We start from the raw sequence: 26,958 nt of genomic DNA, 5'->3' as shown, positions 1-26,958 counted from the left end.
GAGCCCGATACGGGGCTCCATCTCACTACTCTGAGTTCATGACCTGAGCTAAAATCAAGAGTCAGACATTTAAGAGACTGAGCCACCCAGGCGCCCCTATTTATAATTTTTTTGAAGAACTCCCATACTGTTTTCCCTAGCAGCTGCACCATTTTACATTCCCACCAGCAGTGCACAAGGTTTCTTTTTTCTCTACATCCTCCAACACTTGTCTCTTGTCTTTTTGATAATAGCCATCTAACATGTGTGAGGTGATATCTCATTGGGGTTTGATATCTATTTTCCTGATGATTAGAGATGTTGAACATCTTTTCATGTACCACTCATACGTCTTCTTTGGAGAAATGTCTATTCAGGTCCTTTGTCCATTTTTTAAAAAGATTTTATTTATTTGAGAGAGAGAGCAAGTAGGGGGAGGGGAAGAGGGAGAGGGACAAGCAGACTCTGCACTAAGCTTGGAGCCCCACATGGGGCTCAATCTCATAACCCTGAGATCATGACCTGGGCTGAAATCAAGAGTCTGGTGCTTAACCTACTGAGCCACTCAGGCATCCCTCCCTTTGCCCATTCCTTTTTTTTTTTTTTTTTTAAAGACTTTATTTATTTATTCATAGAGACATGGAGAGAGAGAGTGAGGCAGAGACACAGACAGAGGGAGAAGCAGGCTCCACGCAGGGAGCCTGACATGGGACTCGATCCAGGGTCTCCAGGATCAGGCCCTGGGCTGCAGGCGGCGCTAAACCACTGCGCCACTGGGGCTGCCCCCTTTGCCCATTCTTTAATCAGGTTTTTTGTTTGTTTTGCTATTGAGTTGATAGGAGTTCCTTATATATTTTGGATATCAACCAAACACCAGATATATGATCTGCAAATATTTTCTCTCATTCTGTAGGTTGTCTTTTTATTTTGTTGATTCTTTTTCTTAAATTTTTTTAAAAGATTTTATTCATTCATGAGAGACACACACCAAGAGAGAGAGAGGCAGGGACACAGGCAGAGGGAGAAGCAGGCTCCATGCAGGGAGCCCGACGTGGGACTCGACCCCAGGTCTCCAGGATCAGGCCCTGGGCTGAAGGCGGCGCTAAACCGCTGCACCACCCAGGCTGCCCTTTAATTTTTTTTCTAAAGTAAGCCTTACATCCAAGGTGGGGTTTGAACTTATGACCCCAAGATCAAGGGTCACATGCTCTACTGACTGAGCCAGCCAGATACCCCCCAGCTGATTGTTTCTTTTGCCTGGTAGGAGCTTTTTAGTTTGATGTAATCCCACTTGTCTATTTTTGCTTTTGTTGTCTGTACTTTTGGTGTCATATCCAAGAAATCATTACCAACACCAGTGTTAGGAAGCTCTTTCTTTTTCTTTCTTTCTTCTTTCTTTCTTTCTTTCTTTCTTTCTTTCTTTCTTTCTTTCTGTCTTTCTTCTTTCTTTTTAAAATTTTTAAGTTATTTATTCATGAGAGACACAGAGAGAGAGAGATAGAGACACAGGTTGCAGGTTCCACACAGGTAGCCCAATGTGGGACTTTATACCAGGACTCTGGGATCACACCCTGGGCTGAAGGCAGACACTCAACCCCTGAGCCACCCAGGTGTCCCATCTTTCTTTCTTTTTTAAAGATTTTATTTATTTGAGAGAGAGATGGTGAAGCAGACTCCCCCCAGGTGAGCAGAGAGCCCGACGCAGGGCTTGATCCCAGGACCCTGAGATCATGACCTGAGCTGAAGGTAGACACTTAACTGAGCCACCCAGGTGCCCCTGAGGCTTTTCTTTTATGTGTTCTTCTAGGATTTTATAGTATCAAGTGCTACATTTAAGTCTTCAATCCATGTTGAGTTGATTTTTTTTTTTTTTTTTTTTTTTGAGATAGAACAGCAGAGGGAGGGTCAGAGGGAGATAGAATCTTAGGCAGGCTCCATACTCACTGTGGAGCCCAATGCAGGGCTTCATCTCACAACCCTGAGATCATGACTTGAGCCAAAAATCAAGAGTCATGGGATGCCTGAGTGGTTCAGCAGTTGAGCACCTGCGTTCGGCCCAGGGTATGATCCTGGAGTCCCAGGATCGAGTCCCACATCTGGCTCCCTGCATGGAGACTGCTTCTTCCTCTGCCTGTGTCTCTGCCTCTCTCTCTCTCTCTCTCTTTGTGTCTCTCATGAATAAATAAATAAAATCTTAAAAAAAATTAATCAAGAGTCAGACGCTCAACCAACTGAACCACTCAGGCGTCCCATGTTGAGTTGATTTTTGTGTGTGGTTACATAAGGGCCCAGTTTCATTCTTTTGCATGTGGATACCTGGTTTTCCCAACACCATTTATTTGGTTTTAAGGGCCTTCCTTGGCAGAATAACAAATGTTCCCCATTGTTTCTTTAGAAATGTTACTGGTCTGTGAAATCCTGTGAACCAGACCCTCATAACTTTGTTGTAATGTCCAGTTATAGTGTAAAAGTTAGGATGTGTAGTCCAGTATGCACATAGCTCTTATGAGATGAATGGGTCAGTCAAGAAAGCTCCAGAAAATCTGGGTTATAGGGTTCATGTCCTTGGACGCCACATCCTGGCCTGCCCCGGCAATTGGTTCCTTTTCCACACTTTAGAGTGGGGACTTCACAGGGTAGGTGCTCAGTTAACATTTGTTCACTTCCGTGCAGCCAGGAATGCTTAGATCAGAGAGGCCCACGTCATGGAGCAAGGCAGGCCCAAGTGGGCTCGGCCCAGGCTCTCCTAGTTCTCAGGCCAGCACTGTTTCCTTTTTCTTTTCTTTTCTTTTTTATTTATTTATTTATTTATTTATTTATTTATTTATTTATTTATTTATGATAGTCACAGAGAGAGAGGCAGAGACACAGGCAGAGGGAGAAGCAGGCTCCATGCACTGGGAACCCGATGTGGGATTCGATCCCGGGTCTCCGGGATCGTGCCCTGGGCCAAAGGCAGGCGCCAAACCGCTGCGCCACCCAGGGATCCCTCTTTTCTTTTTATTTAAAAACAGATTTTTATTTTTATTTTTTTTAAGATTTTATTTATTTACTCATAGAGACAGAGAGAGAGGCAGAGACACAGGCAGAGGGAGAAGCAGGCTCCATGCAGAGAGCCTGACATGGGACTCCATCCTGGGTCTCCAGGATCACGCCCTGGGCTGCAGGCGGCGCTAAACCACTGCGCCACCGGGGCTACCCCAGCACTGTTTCGACTATACTGTAAATGCATGTGGCTCTGCCTGTATTAAATAAAATTTCTCCCGTGGGCCAGAGTGATTGAAAAAGAGCTTTTTCTTTCCGAATGCGAAAGCCTTGATTTTGGAGAAATGAGGCTTGTACCATTTTTTTTTTTTTTTTACGATTTTATTTATTTATTTATTCATGAGAGACACAGAAAGAGAGGCAGAGGGAGGAGAAGCAGGCTCCATGCAAGAAGCCGGATGTGAGACTCGATCCCGGGAATCCAGGATCACGCCCTGAGCCAAAGGCAGACACTCAACCGCTGAGCCACCCAGGCATCCCAAGAAATTCTCTCTTTTTTTTCTTTAATTTTATTTATTTATTCATGAGAGACACAGAGACTGAGAGAGAGGCAGAGACACAGGCAGAGGGAGAAGCAGGCTCCATGCAGGGAGCCTGACATGGGACTCGATCCCAGGTCTCCAGGTCACGCCTTGGGCTGAAGGCGGCGCTAAACTGCTGAGTCACCTGGGCTGCCCAGGCTTGTACCATCTTAGTGTCTCCCTCAAGCTGCCAGCACCGCGTCTGGCACATGAAGAGAACCTGGTAAGTGTCCGAATGAAGGAATAACGAGCAATTTCAATTGTGAGGCAGCTCTAAGAGCCAGAGATTAGAAAATTTAGATTCTGCTTCCTGCTCTGCCTTAGGTTAGCTGCGTGACATTGAGCAGGTCCCTTCCTGTCCCTGTGCCTTATTGTCTCATCCATTAACAACAATGACAACAACGACAACAATAATAGGATAACATGTTATGAGCGCCTCCTATGTGTCAGGCACCGTTCTAAGCACTTTTATTTATTTATTTTTTATTTTTATTTTTATTTTTCTAAGCACTTTTATAGGGTATAAACCCATTAACTCCTCCCGGTTGCCCCCAGAGATAGAGATTATTCACATAGCCAGTGTGTGATGAGGAAACAGAAGCCCAGAGGGGTCAAGTATCTAGCAGAGGTCACACAGGTAGTTAGAGGGTAGCAGGGATTCAAACCCAAGCAGTTCAAGCCCAGACACCTAATTGCCATATGATACTGAGCATCTAGAAGGTTTATCTTTTCTTGAACGATTCTATGAATGAAATACAGAAAGTGGCAGCCATTTCAATTCCGGGCCCTGGGCAAAATGTTTCTGGTTGAGTTCCTTTAGGCTTTGTTAAGTAGCAACCATGCATATCTCTTCTTGGAAAGGAAGCAACTGTTGAGACAGGATTACTTGGGAAGAATTTTGGCAGAGAGGGAGGAAAAAAAAGCAGGTGGTAAGGCCTATCTCCTGTCTCGCTGCCTCTCCATGGCCTCTTCTGTGTTCCCTGAAGCTCCCCTGTGGCTGCCCTCACCAAAGTACAGGCCACCTTTGGCCCTGACCTGGGCATTTCTCTGAGCCAATCTCATCTGCTCTGCAGCATTCCACATGGCTAGAGTCAGCTTCTAAAGACAGCAATGGATCACATTACACACCTGCTTAAAGCCCTCCTGTGGCTTCTCAGAGCTCTGTGAATAAAACCCAGTGTGACCCCTGCCCACCTCTCTGATTTCATCTCACACCTCCCCTTCACTCAGCACCCTGTAGCCCAGCTGTGCTGTCCCAGCCAGTGGCCACTAGCCATATGGGGCTGCTGAGCACTTGAAATGTGGCCAGTCCAAATTGAGATGTGCTTGTCCATATAAAATATACACAGGCGGGGTGCCTGGGTGGCTCAGTCTGTTTATTGCCTGACTTCAGCTCAGGTCATGATCTCAAGGTCCTGTGATCCAGCCCTGCCTCCAGGCCCACATTGGGCTCTGCCCTCAGAGGGGATCCTTCTTCTCCTCTCCCTCTGCCCCTCCTTCTGCTTGTGTTCTCTCTCTCTCTCTCTCTCTCAAATAAATAAATACAATCTTAAAAATAAAATAAAATAAAATACACACTGGCTCTTGAAGCTGTAGTCCAAAAGAGGGTGTGAAATATCTCATTAACAATTTTATATTGATTATATGTTGAAATGATAACATTTTTTATATATTGGGTTAAATAAAATACATTATTAAAATTAATTTCACTTCTATCTTTTTTTGTCATGACTAGTAGAAAATTGTCAATTCTGTGCGTGGCTTGCATTTTATTCCCACTGGACAGTGCTGCTGCAGCCCCACACCTGCTTCCCTCTGGTCCTGGACTGCCCCAAGCTCTTCTCAGCCTCAGGTGGGCAGGGCCTATGTCCCCCGCCCCCCCACCCCTGCTCTCAGTGCCCCACCATAGCTGCAATCTCTCTCTTGTTTGCTGCCTTTCTTCCCCAGGTAGAGTGGCAGTCCCCCGGTGCTCTTGGTTTAGCACCTGACCCTGGGCTAGCCAGGAAGAGCCTGTGCTCAATCAGATGCCCGGGGGAGGGAAGGTTGGGAACCAGGCCACGTTTCTCAGCCTGCAGCTACGGGAGGGGTCTTCAGCCAGAGGGGTCCACACGCTGCTAATAAGGCTATAGCTGAAGCACGTGATCAGAACCCTCAGAGGCTTCGGGCATAACACACATGGACTATAAGAGAGGGGCTTTGGGCTTTGTGTGAGGTTTTGGGAGCCTGCTGTGTCAGTAGGACCAGGGATGTGAAGCCCTGGGTCAGCGACCATGCGTGCCAGGGGAAGTGCCAGCACAGCTGAGGTGGATTTGGCCTTTGCTGGGGCACCCCAGAGTCCGTCTCAGCCTTCCTGCTTACCATACGATGACCTTCAGAGGTTGCTCAGTGGGGATTGGCTCCCTGCCGAGAGCCTGGGAGGACCAGAGCGAGGGCTGTGTGTCTAGCATCAGCAGGGTACAGCACGGGGACACATAGTATTCAGGCCATCTGAACGTCCTTGTGACCAGCTCCCCCTTTGTACTGTCAGCCACCTTTGCAAGGCACTGGCCACCGTGGCGATGGAAATAATGCACGGCCTCAGCTCCTGAGTAAGTGCCCCTCTGCTAAAGAGGATCACCAAGCCATCACCTCGTGTGTTTTCACCCTGAGGACCCCGACTTCGGCAGCATCTGGAAGAGGAAGAGATATCACCATCTCTGTGAAAAGGGCCTGTGGGTTTTAATTGACCGCAAACTCAGAGTGAGCCAACGGGTGACCTGATTGCTAAAATAGCCCAGGAGGAGGGCGGAAGCTTCCAGAACAGAGAGGGGGCGGCTAGGATCTCAGCTGGAAGGAAGTGAGGGCACCATTTTTGGAACCTGCCCAAATCCACAGCTCCAGGGAGCAGGGAGGCCTTTCTCTGGAAACTCTGCCTTAGTCCAGCCCCTGTGGGTGAGAATGGGGTGGGGCAGGAGGTGGAGCTAGTGGTTCCTGGAGCACAGAAACCCCGGTGGTGGGTGAACACAGGCCTGCACCTTGGGCTTTACCTACTCCTCAGGTTAGAAGAAATCCCAGGCCTGGAGGTTAGAAGGGCCCAGGGAGACCAGTTGGGCCAGGCACTCCGGTCCCATGCTGGGAAGCCGAGAGCCTGCCTAAGCCCGCCGTGGGAGGGTGACAAAGGTCAGCTCTCCTCCAGCTTTCCTGCTGCACTCAGCAGCTCTGAAAGAAATGCAAGGAACAAAGATGACTGCTCTCATACAGCAGATAATGAATGTTCTGATTCTCAGCCCCCAAGAGCATCAAATCCTAGTGTCCCTGGCCAGGAAATTTACAGCCTGCCATTGACCCTTGCAGGGCAGTGTCCCCTTGCTGGCTTCTCCATGGGCAGAGATGGCCCGTGAATCCCACGACCTCCATACTGGCTGTCCTCAGCATCCAGTGGCCTGGCCAGGGTCCCTCAGCTCTGCTGGTGCTGGGCTGGGCAGTGAGGACAGAGCACAGAGGCGGCTCAGCTCTGTGTGGAGGGTGTGTGGAGGTGGTGGGGGATGAGCCTGAGCCAAGGGCAACCCCGCCTTTCTATTTTATATCTAATTATAAAAGCAATTCATACTCATTGTAAAATTTGGAAACTACAGAAAGGTACAAAGGAGAAAATGAAAGTCGTCTATTATCTCGCTGCCCAAAGATAAATGTCACTACTGTTTTGTTGTATTTCCCTTCAGTTTCATTCTTCTATATCAATCATACATATGCATATAAGTGTATATTGTATTTTATTTATTATTTAAGTGTATATTTTTGTTGTAATAATACTCTGTAACTGGCTCCCCCTCACCTTTCATTATATGGTGAATATTATCTCACAACGTTCAAATTTTCTTTAAAGTTAATGGCTTTGTAATATTGTCTTAATAATTTACTTAGCCATTTTCCTACTTTTTTTCCATTCTCCTATTTTATTTAGCTTTATCTCTTTTTTTAAAAAAATTTTAAAAGATCATTTATTTATTTATTTATTTATAATAATAAATTTATTTTTTATTGGTGTTCAATTTGCCAAAAAACAGAATAACACCCAGTGCTCATCCCATCAAGTGCCCACCTCAGTGCCCGCCACCCAGTCACCCCCACCCAAGATTTTTTATTTATTCATCCATGAGAGACAGAGAGAGAGAGAGAGAGAGAGAGAGGCAGAGACATAGGCAGAGGGAGAAGCAGGCTCCATGCAGGGAGCCTGATGTGGGACTTGACCCTGCGACTCCAGGATCATGCCCTGGGCCAAAGGCAGGGGCTAAACCGCTGAGCCACCCAGGGATCTCCTCTCTCTCTCTTTTTTAATAAGGGGATTTGGCAGTTTTTAAAATTCCACTTAGGGACATCTGGGTGGCGCAGTGGGTTGAGCATCCAACTCTTGATTTCTGCTCAGGTCATGATCTGAGGGTCGTGAGACGAAGCCCTGCATCAGGCTCCACACTGTGTGTGGCACCTGCTTAGGATTCTCCTTCTCTCTCTGCCCTCCCCACTGCATGCTCTCTCTGGCTCTGGCTCTCCTTCAAAAAAAGACCCTGAACATTTAAAATTCCACTTAAAAATATAAATCCAACTTTTTGGCTGCTGAAATGGAGCAGTTCTGGCATATGCTCTCTGCCATTCACACTGAGAGGGGCGCCTCTGTTTAACAGCTCCAGGTGATAGCAAAGGTCGAGCATTTAGAAACACAAACACAAAAACAGGAACCAAGAGGGTCGCTTAGGAAAGGAGCTATCCTCTGCCTGCAGCTCATGCGGTGCCCCCGTTGGAGACATCCAGCATCGCCAGCCTGGGTGTCAGTGTGTACATCCTTGCGGGTGGCATTCTGCCGTGTGAGCTGGTGGAGAGGCCTGCAGTCCCTAGTTCACATTTTGCCTATGCCATGAGCTAGTGGAATCTTGGACGAGTCCTCCCACTGCCCCGTTTCTCCATTTCCTAGGCTATGAAATGGACCTGATGTTGCAGCGGCTGGGACCCAATGCCATGACGCTGCCTCTGAACCAGGATCGATGTCTTTCAGTGGGGAGCAAAGGAACAAAGATAGAGTAAGGCCCAGGTGGCCTTGGGCAAGTATCGTCCATTCAGCGAGAGTCATTGTGTCCCCAGCCCCAGGGGTTTGTGGCTACAGCCTGCATGGGTGGCCCTTGTTTGCCTTCTAGTTGTTCAGACTGGATGACTGCAGACCCCTCTGAACAACTCTGGCCTGCCCGGGGCCTTGATTTAGTTCCTAGGGAAGGTACTGATTGAGATTTCCTGCCATTTCTGGATCCCTGCTGAGCAGCCCAGAACCAGGCCAAGTATGACTCTGGTGTACCCCTAGAGAAACGTCCCATCGTGTTCAGGGTTCTAGGGGTGTGCAGGCTGGGTTTCTGGAGGTTTGGGGCCAGAAACCCCTAGAACTTATGCTTCTGAAGGGCACGAGCCTTGTGCTTTGTATTTACTTGCTGCCCTCAGTTCTCCTCACTGGGCCTGGCCCACAGTAGGCGCTTAGTAAATACTAGCACACCCAGGCAAGTGGTGGCCTCTTCCTGCCTCATTTTGCCTTTCTCTTCTGCTTGGCCATGAGTTCTGTGAGAACACAGATGAGCCTGGTTTACTTGAGTCCTCAATGCCCAGCAAAGACACTGGCATAAATGCACAAACAGAACAAATGGATTGGTGAATAAGTCACGTCCCTCGAGAGTCACAGCTCATGATGCAGGCTCTCGCTTCTCCCCACATCCCCTCCAAAGTAGGTCCTTTCCCTCCCTCTGAAGGGTCCTGGATGATCCCTTCCTCTGTCCCTCCTTGGTTGAAATTGGCCACCAGGAACCTCTGAGACTTCCTGGCTGTGTGATTTTGGACAAGTCACTCTACCTCTCTGAGCCCCATTGCCTCTTCTGTAAAAAGAAGCAGATATGATGTATTGAAAGGGCTTTGTGAGGCTTAGTGCTAGATTACATAGCATAGCTGGTGCCTGGCAGGTGGGGGGTACCTGAAGAAGCAGCCCCTCGTGTTGCCAGTGGCCTGGCCCTCTGTCCACAATGTGCGCTCCGACATGAGCTAGCTGACCACTTGACTGTCGGAGAGGCATGGGATAGTCTTGGGCTGGGGCTACCGCGGGAGGCAGTGAGGGTTACAGATCCCCTGAGACCCCAGCCGCTGTCCCTGGCATTTTGCCCTTGGCTGTCATTCAGTGTCTTTTCCCTGCTGGGAAGGCACATACTATAGCTGGGGGATGGGGGGGGGGTGTGGGGAGCGGGCTCTGCTGGGGCAGGCCCACTGCTCTCCGGAGAGTTGCTCTCCTGGCGCCCCTGTGATGGGAAGAGGAGCTGGCTGCACTGCCAGGAGAGCTTTCACACTAGGCTGCCCTGGACTGTGCAGTGGAGGCCCTCCGTGCCCTCTCTACCTATCACTCAGCTCTCTCTGGGCCTCCAGCCCCCAGGCTTTAAAAAGGGGAGAACAGTCAGACTGAAGATTTACAGGTTTGAGGAGAAGAGAAGTTAAATGACACACTTTGCCTCTGCCATGCATGCTCCCAAGTACGGTAACTACTAACTTTATGAAGAGCCAGTCCACGGAGTGGAGTGTGCCATGGGCTCTCGCGCTGGGAGGGGCTACCTGGCAGAGCTGCTGAGTGTCTCTGGCTTTGTATCTGGCCCTGCCACATAGTCGTTGTGGAACATGGACAGGTGACTCCTCTGTCTCAGCCTCAGTGTCCTCATCCACAAAATGAGGGCAGCCACCCTCCTGGATTCCTGGGAGAAGCCCCTAAGGCTATGCCTGTGAAGTCTAGCCTCAGCTGTAGTGACTGCCCCAGGCACCTGGGCTTCCCAGCACTTGGGCCCTGTCACCTAGGCTCCCTGGACCTCAGTTTGCCCATCTGTACTATGAAGATGATCATACCCATGGTTTCAGGTCATTGGGATGGTTCCATAAAACCAACCACATAACCCACCTGTGCAAGTGGCTAGCATATAAAAAGTGCTTCTTAGCTCCTTACTACAGGGTTTTGTGCTGCTAGTAGCAAAGCTAGTTGGGGTGAGACCCGGCCCCTACCCCCAAGCCCCTTGCCCAGGGCTTCTCCCTCAGGTCTGCCATAGGAGGCTTGTGTGCTTGGGAACAGAGTTACCCGCATCAAGTTTTACCAGGTCAGAACCGCATTCCCAGTGTCTGGAGCACGGGGTGGGACAGCTGTGCAGCAGCTGCCACCAGCTACCTGACCGGCCGAGTCTCCAGGAAGCTTCGATGGAGGCTGGGCCTCGGGGTTTTGGTAAGCTCTGGGTGGCTGAGCAGACGATGAATCCTGGTCTGGAACGTGCCCTTGTGCCATCTCCCAATGCCCCAAGTCTACCATTCTGCCCACACAATGTCAGAGCTCCAAGGAAGTGCCCCAAAACACAGCACATAGCTTTATTGTTGTTGTTGTTGTTGTTGTTTTTTCTGGCTGTAAAAGTATTTCTTGTTCATCGCAGAAAAAAAATGCAAAAATTGTGAAATATATAAATTAAAGCACCCCAAATCCTAAACTTCCAGGTATTTTTGTGCATATACACATATAGAAGTAGATTGTTTTTACAAGAATGGAATCTTATGATACTTGCTTTAAAAATTAAAATGAGGGCTCCCTGGGTGGCTCAGCGGTTTGGTGCCTGCCAAAGGGCCCAAGGCATGATCCTGGAGTCCTGGGATCGAGTCCCATATCGGGCTTCCTGCATGGAGCCTGCGTCTCCCTCTGCCTATGTTTCTGCCCCCCGCCCCCTCTGTGTCGCTCATGAATAAATAAAATCTTAAAAAAAAATGAAAATGAGTATACTTGATTTTTAACTTTTTTTTTTTAGTGTTTTTTTTTTTTTTTTTAAAGATTTTATTTATTAATTCATGAGAAACACAGGAGAGAGAGAGAGGCAGAGACACAGGCAGAGGGAGAAGCAGGCTCCATGCCGGGAGCCTGACGTGGGACTCAATCCAGGGTCTCCAGGATCACGCCCTGGGCTGCAGGCGGCGCTAAACCACTGCGCCACCGGGGCTGCCCGATTTTTAACTTTTTTGTTACAAAATATGACACGGAAAGACCATATAAAACAATTGTTCAGTTTGACATATTATTATAAGGCAAACACTCTTGGAACCACTGCCCAGTGAAGAACTCTGCCAGAACCTAGAAGCTCTCGGTGTGCCCCCTCCTCCTACTTCCCCAAGAAAGGTTACTGTTCTCCTGACTTTTTTTTTCCTTTAAAAAAAAAGTCTCTACTCAACATGGGGCATGAACTCATGACACTAAGATCAAGAGTCACATGCTCTACGGACTGAGCCCGCAGGTGCCCTACTGTTATTGAGACTTACAAGGTCATTACTTTCTTGCTAGTTATCACCTAGTGTGAATCCCTAGATACTATAATTTTGTCCTTAAAAAAATCTGTCTTAAAAAAAAAATCTGTCTTTTAAGACCCTTTTAATCTATAGATTTATTCTTTAATGTGGCAATGTATCCCAGACCTTGTCCATGTTTGTAAATGTGCTTTTCATTTTTAATCTTTTGTAAATGATTCCAGGTTTGAACATAAATGACTGGTTCCCCTACCAATGGACACTTAGGTTATTCTCACACTTTTGCTATTATAAACAATACTGTGATGGAAATTTTTATACATATGTTTTTTGTTTTTGTTTTTAAGATTTTATTTATTTTTTCTAATTTTTTAAAAATTTATGATAGTCACAGATTGAGAGAGAGAGAGAGAGAGAGAGAGAGACAGAGACATAGGCAGAGGGAGAAGCAGGCTCCATGCACCGGGAGCCCGATGTGGGATTCGATCCCAGGTCTCCAGGATCGCGCCCTGGGCCAAAGGCAGGTGCTAAACCGCTGCGCCACCCAGGGATCCCAGATTTTATTTATTTATTCATGAGAGACACACGCACACACAGAGAGAGAGAGAGAGAGAGGCAGAGACACAGGCAGAGGGAGAAGCAGGCTCCATGCAGGGAGCCCGATGTGGGACTCCATCCCAGGACTCCAGCATCACACCCCGGGCTGAAGGCGGCGCTAAACCGCTGAGGCACCTGGGCTGCCCTATACATATGTTTTTATGCGCTTCAGTAATTCCTAGAAGAAATTTCTAGAAGTAGCATCATGGGACCGAAGAATGTTTTTTGTTAAATAAATAATTAATTGGGACACCTGGGTGGCTCAGGAATTGAGCATCTGCCTTTAGCCCAGGGCGTGATCCTGGAGTCCCGGGATCCAGTTCCACATCGATCTCCTTGTATGGAACCTACTTCTCTCTCTGCCTATGTCTCTGCTTCTCTGTGTGTGTGTGTCTCTCATGAATAAATAAATAAGATTTTAAAAAATAATTAATTTACATTTTTAAGAGATTTTATTTATTTGACAGAGAGAGACAGAACAAACAGGGGGAGCAGCAGAGGGAGAAGGAGAAGCTGAGCAGGGAGCCCAGTGCGGGGCTCCATCCCATGACCTTGGGATCATGCCCTGAGCAGAAGGCAGATGCTTAACCAACTGAGACACCTAGGTGCCTCTAATTAACTTATTTTTTAAATTTTATTTATTTGAGGGAGAGATAGAGCATGAGTTGGGGGGGGAAGAGGGAGAAGGACAGCATACTCCTTGCTGAGCAAGGAGCCCAGTGAGGGTTGGGAGGCCTCAATCCCAGGACCCTGAGATCAGGGCCTGAGCCAAAAGTAGACGCTTAACCAACTGAGCTACCCAGGTGCCAGGTTTTTTTTAAACAGCTTTATTGAGATATGATTCACTTGCCATACAGTTCAGCCATTCAAAGCATACAATTCAGTAGTTTTTAGTATAGTCAGAGTTGTGCAATCATCACCACAATCAATTTTAGGACATTTTCAGCATTATAGAACCCCACCCCCATTTCTCCCTAGTGGCCCCCCTCTCCAGCTCTAGGCAACCACTGCTATAAAGGAGTCTTCTTACTGTCTGTATAGGTTTAAGCATTATGGAATTCTCATATAAATGAAATCATACAGGGACACCAGTGTGGCTCAGGGGTTGAGCATCTGCCTTCGGCTCAGGGCGTGATCCCGGGATCTGGGATCGAGTCCCACATCGTGCTCCTTGCAAGGAGCACACTTCTCCCTCTGCCTGTGTCTCTGCCTCTCTGTCTCTCATGAATAAATAAAATCTTTAAAAAAATGAAATCATACAATATGTAGTCTTTTGACTGACTTCCCTCACTTAGCACATTTTTAATAGCTTTATCCATGTTATAGCATGTATCGGTATTTAATTCCTTTTTTAAAAAAATTTCTTTATTTGTTTGAGACAGAGAGAGAAAAGGCGAGCAGGGGGTGGGGGGAAAGGGAGAAGCAGACTCCCCACTGAGCAGGGAGCTCAACCTGGGGCTCCATCCCAGGATGCTGGCAGATGCCCCAGTATTTAATTCCTTTTTATTGCTGAATAATATTTCTGTGTGTGGATGGATAGACCACATTTTATTTATCCATTCATCAGTTGATGGGCATTTGGGTTTTTTACTTTCTTTGGCTATTATGAATAATGTATCTGTGAACATTCATGTAAATTTTGGGGTAAACATATTTAATTTCTCTTGGATCTCTGCCTCCCAGGTGTGGAACTGCTGGGTCACCTGGTAATTCTATTTACTTTTGGGGAACAGAGTTTTTCAAGGTGGCTGCACCATTAATATTCCTACCAGTAGTGTGTGAGCGGATGACTTCATTACATCCTTGCCAACATTTGTTATTGTCTTTTTTGATGATAGCAAACCTAGTGTGTGATTTGCAAATATTTCCTCCCATTCTGTGTCTTTTCACTTCCTTTTTTTTTTTTTTTTACGATTTTAAGTAAGCTCTACACCCAATATGGGGCTTGAACTCACAACCCTGAGATCAAGAGTCACATGCTTCACCAACTGAGCCACTAGGGGCCCTGTCTTTTCACTTTCTTAACAATGTATTTTGCATCACAGAAGTTTGTTATTTTGATGATGTCCAATTTACCTATTTTTTCTTTTGTTACCATGATTTTGTGTCATATTATTGACTGATCCTAGGTCATGAAGATTTAGGCCTATGCTTTCTTCTAAGAGTTTATAGTTTGTTTGTTTGTTTTTTTTATAAGATTTTATTTACTTATTCATGAAAGACACAGAGAGAGGCAGAGACTCAGGCAGAGGGAGAAGCAGGCTCCCTGCAAGGACCCCGGGATCACGCCGGGAGCCAAAGGCAGATGCTCAACCGCTGAGCCACCCAGGCGTCCCAGTTTTTTTGTCTTTTTATTTTTTAATTATTTTTAAAGATGTTATTTATTTATTCATGAGAGACACGGAGGGGGGGCGTGGCAGGCAGAGACACAGGCAGAGGGAGAAGCAGGCTCCATGCAGGGAGCCCAACATGGGACTCGATCCCAGGACTTCAGGATCACACCCTGGGCCGAAGGCAGGTGCTAAACTGCTGAGCCACCCAAGCATCCCTTTTTTGTTTTTTTTAAAAAGGATTTTATTTATTTATTCATGAGAGACACACAGAGAGAGACATAGGCAGAGGAAGAAACAGGCTCCCTAAAGGGAACCTGATGTGGGACTTGATCCCAGGACTCTGCGATCAAGTCCAAAGGCAGACACTCAACCACTGAGCCACCCAGGCGTCAGTTTTATAATTTTAACACTTATATTTGGATCCGAGATTCATTTTGAGTTAATTTTCGTGTTGGATGTGAGGAAAGTGCCTAGCCTACTTTTTTTTTTTTAGGTTTTATTTATTTATTTTAGACAGAGAAAGAACATGAATGGGGAGGGGGAGAAGCAGACTCCCCACTGAGCAGGGAGCTTGACCTACCAACAGGTCTTGATCCCAGGACTCCAGGATCATGACCTGAGCTGAAGGCAGACACCCAAACAACTGAACCACCCAGTTACCCCTCCACCCCCGCCAGCCTCCTTTTTTTGCATGTGGATATCTAGTTGCCCCAGCACCATTTGTTGAAAAGCCTGTCCTTTCCCTACTGAATTGCCTGGGCACTCTTGTTGAAGATCAATTAACTATAAGTGTGAGGGTTTATTTTTGGGCTTTTATTCCATTAACTCCATGTCTATCCCTATGCCGGTACCACACTGTCTTAATTACTGTAACTTTGTAGAAAGCTTCCTCTGGGTCCTCTAATAATATCCCTCTTTTTTCAATACGTTTTGGCTATTTGTGGTCAGTTGAATTTCCATAAGAATTTTAAGATCAGCTTGTCAATTCCTGCAAAGAAGCAAATTGGAATTTTGATGGGGATGGTGTTGAATCTGAAGATCAATTTTGAGAATCTTGCCATCTTAACAATATTGGGTCTTCAGATCCATGAACATGGGATGTTTTTCCATATATTTAGGTCTTTAATTTCTTTCTTTTATTTTCTTACCTTTTTTTTTTTTTAAGATTTATTTATTTGAGGGAGAGAGAGCACACAGAGGGAGAGGGAGAGGAAGGGGGAGAAGCAGACTCCCCGTGGAACAGATAGCCCAATGTGGGGCTCTGTGTCAGGACACCAGGATCATGACCTGAGCTGAAGGTAGATGTTTAACTGACTGAGTCATCTAAGTGTCCCTCCTTTAATTTCTTTCAACAATATTTTGTAATCTTAAAAGTAAAAATTTTATACTTTTTAAATTATTTGTAAGCATTTTATTCTCTTTGATTGCAATATAAATGGAATTATTTTCTTTCTTTTCTCTAAAAAAGATTTTGTTTATTTATTCATGAGAGACACACACAGAGAGAGGCAGAGACACAGATAGAGGGAGAAGCAGGCTCCTCATGGGGAGCCCGATTCAGGACTCAATCCCAGGATCCTCGGATCATGCCCTGAGCTGAAGGTCGACCCTCAACTGCTGAGCCACCCAGGCATCCCTGGAATGATGTTCTTAATTACATTTTTGAAGTGTTCATTGCAAAGTGCACAGAGATACAATTGACTTTTGTATATTCATCTTGTATCCTGCCTTTCTGAACTCATTTATTAGTTCTAACTTTTTGTGTGTGGATTCTTCAGGATTTTATATTTATAAGATCATGTCATCTGAAAATAGAGGTAGTTTTACTCCTTCCTTTGCAATCTGGATGCCTTTTTTTTTTTTTTCTTGTCTGAGTGCCCTGGCTGGGACTTCCAATACAATGTTGAATAGAAGTGGCAAGAGTGGACGTTATTATCTTCTTCCTAATCTCAGGGGGAAAGCACCCAGTCTTTCACCATTAGTATGATACCGAATAGCCACTGTAGGAAGGCTCAGTTTAGGATTTCCTGAAAGGTTGGTTGGTTATAGCCTCACTACTAGCAGTGTATAAGAAGGACTCCAGTCCCCATAGCCCTTGACAGTAGCTCCAGGTTTTAGAGGTGAGGAGCCCAAGGCCAGAGAGAGGAAGTGCTGTGTACCTCATCACATAGCTGCTCAGCTGCCTACCATCCAATTGTCCATGGTCACTGGGGAGTGAGCCTTCTGGACACTTAGTCTTCTCTACCCCATCAGGAAGGGAAGACACATCAAGAGTGACCACAGGTGCAGAAGGAGGTCTGGGTTCTGTTCTGGACTTGGCCACTGACTTGGGCAAGTTACTTGCATGACCTTGGGCAGCTTACTCCCTCCCCATCTTCCACAGCCCCCAGGCCTTTTCCTGTCTGGGCAGTGGGAGAAGTGGTCCACTCTGAAGTCTCCAAGTCTAACTAACCATCCACCCTTAAACCCACAGCTGCTTCTGCCACTGCCCTAATTGGCCACCAGAGGGCGCCCCAGACCAGCATTTGGCCCAGCTAGGGCACAAGGGGCCCTGGGGAGGGTTAAGAGGCAGGGTGTGTTTTTAAGGAGCTGCTAGCTTTGCTTGCACAGGCTTCCTTGTAGCGAGATCTGCCCAGGCCCTTTGCCCCATTTCTCTGGCTGAGTCTTAATCTCTGAGGAGGGAAGATGGAGACATCACCCCCCCTCCCCCCGAGGCCAGTGACCTTGTGCTCATTCCTGCTTGCTTTGGGTTGGCTGCCTAAAGTCCAGGTGTCCAGCATCAGGGCCAACAGCCTTGAGTATCTCACCCTAGAAAGGTTTCTGCTGTCTCTGGGCCCCTTATGGGCACTGCATCCTTCTACAGCATTGTATGGCAGTAGAAAGCCTCCATCCTGGTGAGAGCCTGGCCACCTAGAAGGGACACATTACAGCCCCTTTAGGACATGGATGGATTCTTGCTGGGGGTCCCTGGAGGTATAGTTGCAGATACTGTAACTACATCATCCGGGACCCCCAGATACCTCACGTGACAGACCCCAGACCTCAGAAGTAGGCACCATAGGCGCCAGGGACCATCTGGCACTTCCCAGAGCAGAATATCTGACCCCCTTTGTGAAGGACTCTCCAGGGAGCACCAGAGGGGCTCTATCAGCCCTCTCCAAGCTCCCCCATGCTGATTTTACTCTTCTGATAGAAACAGAATCTTTGCTTTCAAATTGAGCTCCAAGTCAAAGGAGCTCTCACTCCTTGCATGGGTAGGCACAGGAGCACCTGCCCACCCAGATGCCTGCCACCTTTGCCTTGCATTTCTGTTACCTGTGTGTTTTCCTTCCTTCCAGACTGGATCCCCCCTTTTTTGGAAAAAAAAAAATTTTATTTATTTATTCATGAGAGACACACAGAGAGAAAGAGAGAGGCAGAGACACAGGCTCCATGCAGGAAGCCCGACATGGGATTCGATCCCGGGTCTCCAGGATCACACCCTGGGCTGAAGGCGGCGCTAAACCGCTGAGCCATCCAGGGATCCCAAGACTGGATCCTCTTGAGGGCAGAGTGAGTGTCCAGTTCCCCTAGATCCCCTCCAGGGTTGCTGATTCAGGACTTGGCATTCAGGAGAAGCTCAACATGTTACCATGGGAACCGTGATCCCATCTTCTGCTCCGGCTCAAGGGACCAGGGCTGTCTCTGCCCCCTTTCTGAGCTGTATGACTTCAGGCAGATCACTTAGCTTTTTGAGCATCCACTTAGTTTGCTTCTTTGCTCTTCTACTTCACCCAAAAGGTTATGGGGGTCAGAGAGGGTGTGAGAGCCCTGGTATGAAGGGTGACATGCTCTCCCTGAGTCTGATAAGATTGTCCTGAGAGGGCTGCAGCTGTGGCGTCAATAAGGAGGTCACATGGAAGAGGGGTGGGCACTGGGCCACACCTACCCAAGTCCCCCGAGTTTTCACATAATAATGGCTGACATTCTCTGGGCCTGTTCCATGGAGCAGACATTGCACTAAGTACCTCACCTGGATTATCTCTCTCAGTCCCCTCAGTGACCCTTTGAGTAGACAGCATTACTATCCTCAGCTTTGCAGATGAGGAAACGGAAGCATGGAGCAATTACCTACCTCGCCCAAGGTCACCCAGTAGGCAGTGGTGGGGCTGGGGCTTGGACCTCTGGTGCCTGGAGGTCCCTAGCCACTGAACCACTCCCTGCCTTGAGTAGATGTGGAGCAGGGATAGGCAGTTTGGGGTCTTGTCCATTATCTAGGAATCTCTGAGGACCAGAGATCCTTGGTTTCCATCTTCTCTTTTCTAGATGTGCGTATGGAGACCAGAGAGGAGCACTGTCTCTCAATCTCTCACAAGCACCCCAGAGCATGTGGGGCCAGAACAGGACCACAGCTAATATCAGGTGTTGTTACAGCAAGAAGATTGAGTAATGCTCAAAGCCCCGATGAGTCTCAGAATCTCTAATTCTAAAAGTCATCTTGGGGGCCTCATTCACTCATTCACACCAGCCAACTTCCCATTTTTTTTTTTTTTTAAGATTCATTTATTTATTCATGAGAGACACAGAGAGAGATGCAGAGACAAAGGCAGAGGGAGAAGCAGGCTCCCCGTGGAGAGGCAGCTGTGGGACTGGATCCAGGGGTTCCATGCTCAGTCACTGAGCCAAAGGCAGATAGATGCTCAGTCACTGAGCCACCCAGGTGTCCCTAACCTCCCATCTTGATGTAGCTCATTTGCCAAACACCCAGATTCTTGGGAGTGGGGTGAAAGGAAGTAGCTCAGAGGTTCAAAATGATGCCCACCCACCAGCCCAGACCTGGGACGCCAGCAGGCTCCTCCTCCCCCATGCTGGGCCCTTATCAGGAAAGCAATTTGGGTTGGTGGGGAGGGGAAGTCCAAGGCCCCAGGCTCTGGCAAGGTGGGTAGGAGAGATAGGGAAGTGGGGAGGGGGTCACAGGGCCCTGCCGGGAGGGCCCAGGGAAGAAAGAGATGCCCAGAGCCAGTGCTGTCCTTGCTGGCCTGGCCTCTTGACATTGTTCCAGAACTGCTCCTGCCTTCCCTCCTTGGCAGGCAAGCCGCCCGCCCGTACCTTTAATTAGCAAGCAGCAGCCTCTCCCCGATTCATCACAGTCACTGTTTAATTAGCCGCGCACAAGGCTCCCCTACCCCCCAGCTCTGGGTGGAGCAGCCCGCCTCTCTCACGGAGGCTGCCTCCACCTCGCGGTGTCCCCTGTCACCCCCCCATACTTCTTCTGCTCCCCAGAAGGGGGGATGGGGCGGCACGCCTGGCTGAAACCTCAAGGAGATTCTGGGCACTGACGCTTGTATTCAAAGCATCCAGCAAACATTATTAGGGCTTGGAGTCTGCGCCAGCCTGGCGCTGGGCGGAACCCAGGCGGGATGGGGGCGGCCTCCGTCCTGTCCAAGTGCTCCCTTGGGAGGTGCCCCGACACCTCTCCAGCTGGTCCCAGGGTGTTGGGAGAAGCCTAATAATCCTCCCTGTTGCTCCACTGCCCCCGCCCCCATCCAGACAGGGATGACCCTGTCTTCCCTGTCCCAGAGCCCAGCAATGCCCGGAAGGCAGCAGCCTCTGGGATGGAGAGGCACCCCCTTCCACCCCTGCCTCCCCGGGGTCAGATCCTGGAGGCGGCGGTAAGGCTCTGGGCAAAGGGAGGTGGTGGGGGATCTCAGCCCCGCTCTGGGAAGTCGGGGGCCCAGGAGAGAGCCCCAGACTATGGCCGAACCACCTGCCCTCTGTCCCCCCAGCAGGGTGGAGCCGGCCGCCCTGGGAACGGTGCCTCACATGCTTCCGGGCAGAGCCAGGGAGCCACCGCCTCGGGGCAGCCAGCTGGAGGCAGGAGGCTCAGGTTCCATCCCAGCCCTGAGCCCGTCCATCCTGTGGCTTCAGGCAAATCAGCTGCACTGGGGCCTCCGCGTCCTGCTCAGGGAAGGGTCTGGCCCCCTGCTCTGGCGTGGACCAAGGACACGGAAGGATTGGCACTTATTCTGATACTGAGGGAAGTGCTAGAGTCCATCCACACCATTTGTGTGGCCTCAGCTAGGCCCTGAACTGTACTGTGCCTCAGTTTCCCCATAATTAGTAGCCTTGTGGGCTGTCCTGAGGATTAAATGATTTACAGTGTTTCATGCACTCAGAATGCTGCACGGCAGAGGGAGTCCTTAGCAATCACTGGCTATTTTTACCAATACTTCTCCTCCTTTTACCGATCAATATTTATGGCCAGGTATGAGGGGCTTGGTGGTGAGTAAGTATGGCAACCTCCCCACCTTTCAGAGTCTTCCTTCTAGGGGCAGAAGCAGTTGAAAGCCAGTAAATAAATTAAGGAAAAGTACAATTTCATCTGAACAAAGTTTAGTTAATGGTAATGTACCGGGTTAATTTCTTAGTTTTGACAAATGTACCATGGACAGGAGAGGAGACACGGCGACATGAGGAAAACTGGATGAAGTGTGTACAGGAACCCTCTGTACTGTCTTTGAAACTTTTTTTGTGAATCTAAAACTGCACCCCCTACCCCCCAAAAAAGTTTATTTAAAAAAACATAATTTCAGGGACATTGGGATGGCTTAGTGGTTGAGCATCTGCCTTCGGCTCAGGACGTGATTCCATAGTTCCAGGATTGAGTCCCACTTTGGGCTCCTGCATGGAGCCCGCTTCTCCCTCTGCCTGTGTCTCTCTCTCTCTTTCTATGTCTCCCATGAATAAATAAATAAAATCTTTTTAAAAATAAATAAATAATTTAAACAACTTAATTTCAAGTAATAGTAAGTACTATGCAGAAAACAAACAGGAGTAAGATAGATGGGGGTATGGGGACCACTTTAGATGAAGTGGTCTAGGAGGGCCTCTGTGAGGAGGTGACTCTTGGGAGAAACTGACTGATGGGAAAGAGCCAACCGCAGAGAGATGAGGGAAGGGCCTGCCCAGATGGGACCAGCAAGTGCAAAGGCTCAGAGGCAACCATTGCCTTGGTAGGTTTGCAGTCTACTAGCAGGGTGGGAGAGATTCTGTGGGGGAGATGAGCCCAGAGGAGGATGCAGCTTCCCTTCAACATCATCATTTTGCCCTTTCAGAGGACAGGAAGGTAGGAGACTCTGCAAGGATCTGTACTTAGCACTCTAGTACCTTTTTTTTTTTTTTTTTTTTTTTAAATAAGCTCTATGTCCAACATGGGGCTTGAATTCATGACCCTGAGATCAAGTCACATGCTCCACTGACTGCACCAGCCAGGCACCACTCTAGTACCTCATTTTAGTCCTTACAGTTACCCTGTGAGAGCAGTGTGGTCACCTCACTTACAGGTGAGCCAGTGGACCAGTGGAGGAGTGAAGACTTGGCCCATGTCACAGGCCTGTGCTTGGAAGGAGACACCTCCTGGCACAACCTTAAGGTTGTGCTGGGGTCTTGCTGGGAGACTTGGAGTGGGCTAACAGGCAGGGCCTGGGCAAGGCCTGAGTGTGGCTATGGAGGGTTGGGGAAGCTGGGACTAGGGGCACCCAGCAGATATGGTCTCTGGCCGCCATGAGACCACGTGTCAGGGCAAGGCAGCACCTTTGTATGATAGTTATGTAATCCGCTTTGTAATAGTAATACCACATGTATGCAATACAAAATTCTGAAAGTACAAAATAATATATAGGGTCAATTTGGGTCCCCGACCACCCACTTTTCCTCCCCAGAGGTACCCTCTAAGACCTTTCCCTGTTATCCTTCCAGAGCTGGTCTAGATGGTAGCACCTTGACCATAACATCGGCAAACAATCAGCAGGCGCCATGGCACCACCAGCCAGAAAGCTCTAGATGCACAGTAGTATTTTTTAATCCTCATACCAGCCCTTGCTGTATGTATATCAAGCTATTTTAAGTCAGAATAAACTGAGGCACAAGCAGGTTAAGTCACTCACCCACGGCCGCACAGCTCACTCAGGGCTCAGACTTAGGGATTCCCTGACAGCATTGTACAGATGAGGATACTGAGGCACAGCGAGGTCGTGTAACCAGCCCCAGGTGACCCAGTGAGCAGATTCTAGAGCCAGGACCTGAGTCCGGCAGTCTCACTCCTCAGACCCGGGAGTGATGCCCACCTCTGCCTGGCTACACGGCCTCGGGCAAGTCACTCCTCCCTGCGACCTGGCCCCCACCAAGGACAGAGAGAAGGAAGCCTGCCTCTGGGATGGCTGGAGGATGAGTGTGAGCAGTGGGAGAGGTCTGGTGCGGGCACACTCCAGGCACCACTCTTACCCCTTCGCCAGTGGCCACTTCCCATGAGGTACAGGAGGAAGGGCGCAGCCAGGAGGGTGTCTCAGGGTGCTCAGGGGGGGCCTTCCTTCTCTGCAGCCAGGCAGACACAGCAGGGGGCCTGCCCTGGAGAGGGATGGGGGGAGTTCTCTCCCCTACCTCCCGATATGGGCATGCCACATGCCGTCATGCTGCTGACCCAGGAATTCTGGGGAGTCAGGAGACGGGAGAGGGGTTTCCCAAAGGTTCATGTGATGCCTCCCCCAACCCCCAGGCTGGGTGCCAGCACCTGCAAGGTGAGTGGGGGGCTGGGGCAGGATGCAGGGGAGGAGGCTACAGCCAGGGGCAGGCAACAATGACAGAAAGGTAAGGGGCTTAGCCCATGTGCCAACTTGGGCCGGGTTCCTGGGGGTCTTCACGTTGGCAAGGTCACCTCAGGCTGGTGGCTGGGCTTCAGCTAGACAGGCTCAGGAAACTGATTTATCTATCTGCCCTGCCCCTCAAGGGTGATCAGATTGTTGAACCCACATGCCGGTTCTGTCGCCCACAATGTGGGCCAGACCGATAGGGGCCAGACTACATTAGTGTCCCGTCGGATTCCCCTCCTCGCAGGCCGAGGGAACAGGGGTTAGTAATGAGAAAGGGGCCCTGAGGTCAAGGCATAGACCAGGTCTTGGAGGGGTGCCAGCCAGTCTGGCGCAGAACAGCACCGCGGAGTGGGGAGTGCTGGGACCATGGGGGCAAAACCAGGCTCAGATTTGACTCCAGCTCTACCATGCCCCTGGGTTTGTTAATGCATCACTGTGAGCCTCAGTTTCCCCATCTGTAAAATGGGGTTGTTATCAGAACTGGAATTTCATCATAAAGTCAGAGCTTTTGTAGGGCACCTGGGTGGTTCAGGCGGTTATGCCTCTGCCTTCAGCTCAGGTCATGCAATTCATCTCTGGGTCCTGCAATCGAGCTGCTGCGCATCAGGCTCCCTGCAGGGAGCCTGCTTCTCCCTCTCCAGCTACTCCTACCCCTTGCTCGTGCTTACTCTCTTTCTCTCAAATAAATACATTTAAAAAAAAAAAGCTGGAAAAAAAAAAGGAGCTTCTTTGGGATGCTTGGGTGGCTCAGTCAGCTAAGCATCTGCCTTCGGCTCAGGTCATGATCCAGGGTCCTGGGATTGAGCCCTGCATCGGGCTCCCTGCTCTATGGGAAGCCTGCTTCTCCCTCTCTCTCTGACCCTCCCCCCTGCTTTTTCTTGCTCTCTCTTTCTCGCTCTCTGTCAAATAAATAAATATTTTTTAAAAATAGAGCTTCTGACACAATGTACAATCGGTAGTAAGTGCTCAATAAATGTTACTCTCCTCCACTGACTAGCTGAGTAATCTTGTTTTTGAAACCCTACAGGGCCTTGAGACAAACTTTGGTGCTTGTCCTGTGTTCACACGGCCGTCTGGGATATGTACTTTAGTTGCCAAATGTTAGAATTACTGGAACATTTACAGGGCGGTGGAAGAGACGGTTTGCAAGTGGTGCTGTCCCTGCTACTGGAGCCTGGTGGCCCAGGGCCTCCTCCACAGGGGCCAGGAGACTCCTGGGCCAAGACACCTCTCTCTTATCTGAGGCTGGGCTTGCCCAACACACAGAGGCTTCTTTTTGGCAGCTCCTTTTTCTAGAAGACTCCTGGAAGATGCTGCCTCTGTCCCGACAACGTCTGGGCATTGTGTGTGGTCTGTAAGAGCCAAGGGTGCTGCAGCGAGTCAAAGGGAGCTGGGTCAGTCCTTGCTGGGCATCCCTGAGGGGTCTTCACGCTCTGACCCTCCCTGACCCATGGAGCAGGACCGAGAACACATGGCAGGGTGGCACTCTCCTGTGAGGCGGTGTGACAGTGCTTGAGAACCTGGAAGGGGCTCCCCAAATGCAGGGATGATGATTTTTAGAAAACCTTCTGTCTTTTCTGTAAGGTGGAAGCTGTGAGCTAGAAATGACCTTGATCATCAGTGTTTTTCCAGGAAGATGCTAAATTGATATTGGGCAGAAAAGGGCATTCGTGGTCAAATAAATTTGGGAAAACACCAACATGAACATCCGCTGGGTTTCCTCACTGCAGGGTTTCTCGGATCCGTTCCTGCACTTTGGTGAAGGGCACTGGCTCTATCTACCCAGCAACCAGGCCTGTTGGACGGTGAGGTTCTTTTCAATTATCTTTTCAAAAAACATCTTGTGAGTTTAGAGAGCTATGGAATTCACTTTGGGAAATGCAAAAATGGTTGAAAACCTCACACTCCTCCACCTAAGGAAGCTGGAGGAACCTTGGGGACTCTGGAGACCACGAGGGGAATATGGGGGCCAAATAAGTTGAAAGGACTTGGAGGATGCACTAACCTTTATCTTATATATCATCTATCTATCCAGCAGGCTCAACACCCAGCACGGAGCCCAGTGTGGGGTTCGATGCGGGGCTTGTACTCAGGACCCTGAGACCAAGACCTGAGCTGAGATCAAGAGTTAGATACTGGGACGCCTGGGTGGCTCAACGGTTGAGCATCTGCCTTTGGCTCAGGGCGTGATCCTGGAGTCCCGGGATTGAGACCCACGTTGGGCTCCCTGCGTGGAGCCTGCTACTCCCTCTGCCTGTGTCTCTGCCTCTCTCTCTCTCTCTGTGTGTCTCTCATGAATAAATAAATAAATAAAAATCTTAAAAAAAAAAACAATTGCCTTCTTATTTAAAAAAAAGTTAGATACTTAAGTGATAGGCTCCCCTCTAACCTTTATTTTATTTTTTTAAGATTTTATTTATTTTTTCATGAGAGACACAGAGAGAGAGAGAGAGAGAGAGGCAGAGACACAGGCAGAGGGAGAAGCAGGCCCCATGCAGGGAGCCTGATGTGGGACTCAATCCCGGGTCTCCAGGATCACGCCCTGGGCTGAAGGTGGCGCTAAACCACTAAGCCACCCAGGCTGCCCATTATTTTATTTTATTTTTAAAAGATTTTGTTTATTTGAGACAGATTTTGTTTATCTGAGCTAGAGAGAGAGAGAGAGAGAGAGAGAGAGAGTATGTAAGTGGGGGTGGGAGGGGTGGAGGAAGAGGGAGAAGCAGATTCCCCACTTAGCAGGGAGCCGGATGTGGTGATCATCCCAGGACCCTGACTTGAGCTGAAGGCAGACGCTTAATCAACTAACCCACCCAGGCACCCCACTAACCTTTATTTTAAAGCTAAGACTTTGGGGCACCTGGGGGACTCAGTCAGTAGGAGCATCTTGATCTCGGGTTCCTGAGTTCAAGCCCCACATTGAGTATAGAGATTGTTTAAAAATAAATTAAGAAAGAATGAAGCTGAGATTTTAATCTGTATTTTACTGCATCGACCCATATAATCTTCACAGCCATTCTGTAGGGTAAACATTGCTGTCATCTTCATTCTCCAGAGGGTAAACAGAGGCACAGAGAGGCAGACCCTTCCCCACAGTTCACAACTTTAAGTGGGATGTGAACTCAGGCTGCCCGAGTGAGGGGCTACACTCGTAATCCCTGCATGGCCTGCCTTCACATGAGGCTGGGCTGGTGACACAGCCCTCACTCAGCAGCCACATGCTGGAGCTCCTGTCTGGCCCTTAAACTTCCTGCACGTGGCTGCTCCTCAGTGTTCTTGGGAGAGTATCTGGTTCCCATTTCGTAGGACGACCCCTGGGGGCGCCCAGTGGAGGAGCCCTGCAGTCCACAGCTTCCCCACCAGGAGGCTGTGTTATGGTCTCATTTTATCCACACCCTGGTTCTCTTCATTCTTACAGGAGAGGCTCAGAGGGGAACCAAGACTCAGAGATGGGAAGTAGTTGCCCCAGTCACCCAGCAAGGAGATGGTAAAGCTGGGGTTCCAACCCTGAAGTTGGGTTCCAGAGCTGGGTGTTGGGGA

At 48.9% G+C, this 26,958-nt stretch overlaps 1 protein-coding gene across 1 annotated transcript in view; it reads left to right on the top strand.

The window, feature by feature from the left end:
• COMMD7 (COMM domain containing 7) overlaps positions 1-25,704 on the top strand; it is a 92,883-nt gene extending 67,179 nt beyond the window's left edge. The window contains exons 8-9 of the mRNA XM_077872735.1: positions 25,152-25,226; positions 25,457-25,704. Of these exons, the coding sequence (XP_077728861.1) occupies positions 25,152-25,226; positions 25,457-25,522 (141 nt within the window). The 3' untranslated portion in view covers positions 25,523-25,704. The remainder of the gene's footprint in view (positions 1-25,151; positions 25,227-25,456) is intronic.
• The last annotated feature ends 1,254 nt before the right edge of the window (positions 25,705-26,958 follow it).

Source organism: Canis aureus, chromosome 26 (genome assembly GCF_053574225.1).
Source record: "Canis aureus isolate CA01 chromosome 26, VMU_Caureus_v.1.0, whole genome shotgun sequence".
Lineage (NCBI taxonomy): Eukaryota > Metazoa > Chordata > Mammalia > Carnivora > Canidae > Canis > Canis aureus.
Note: the sequence above shows the minus strand (reverse complement) of the source record. Positions and strands in the feature narration are given on the sequence as shown.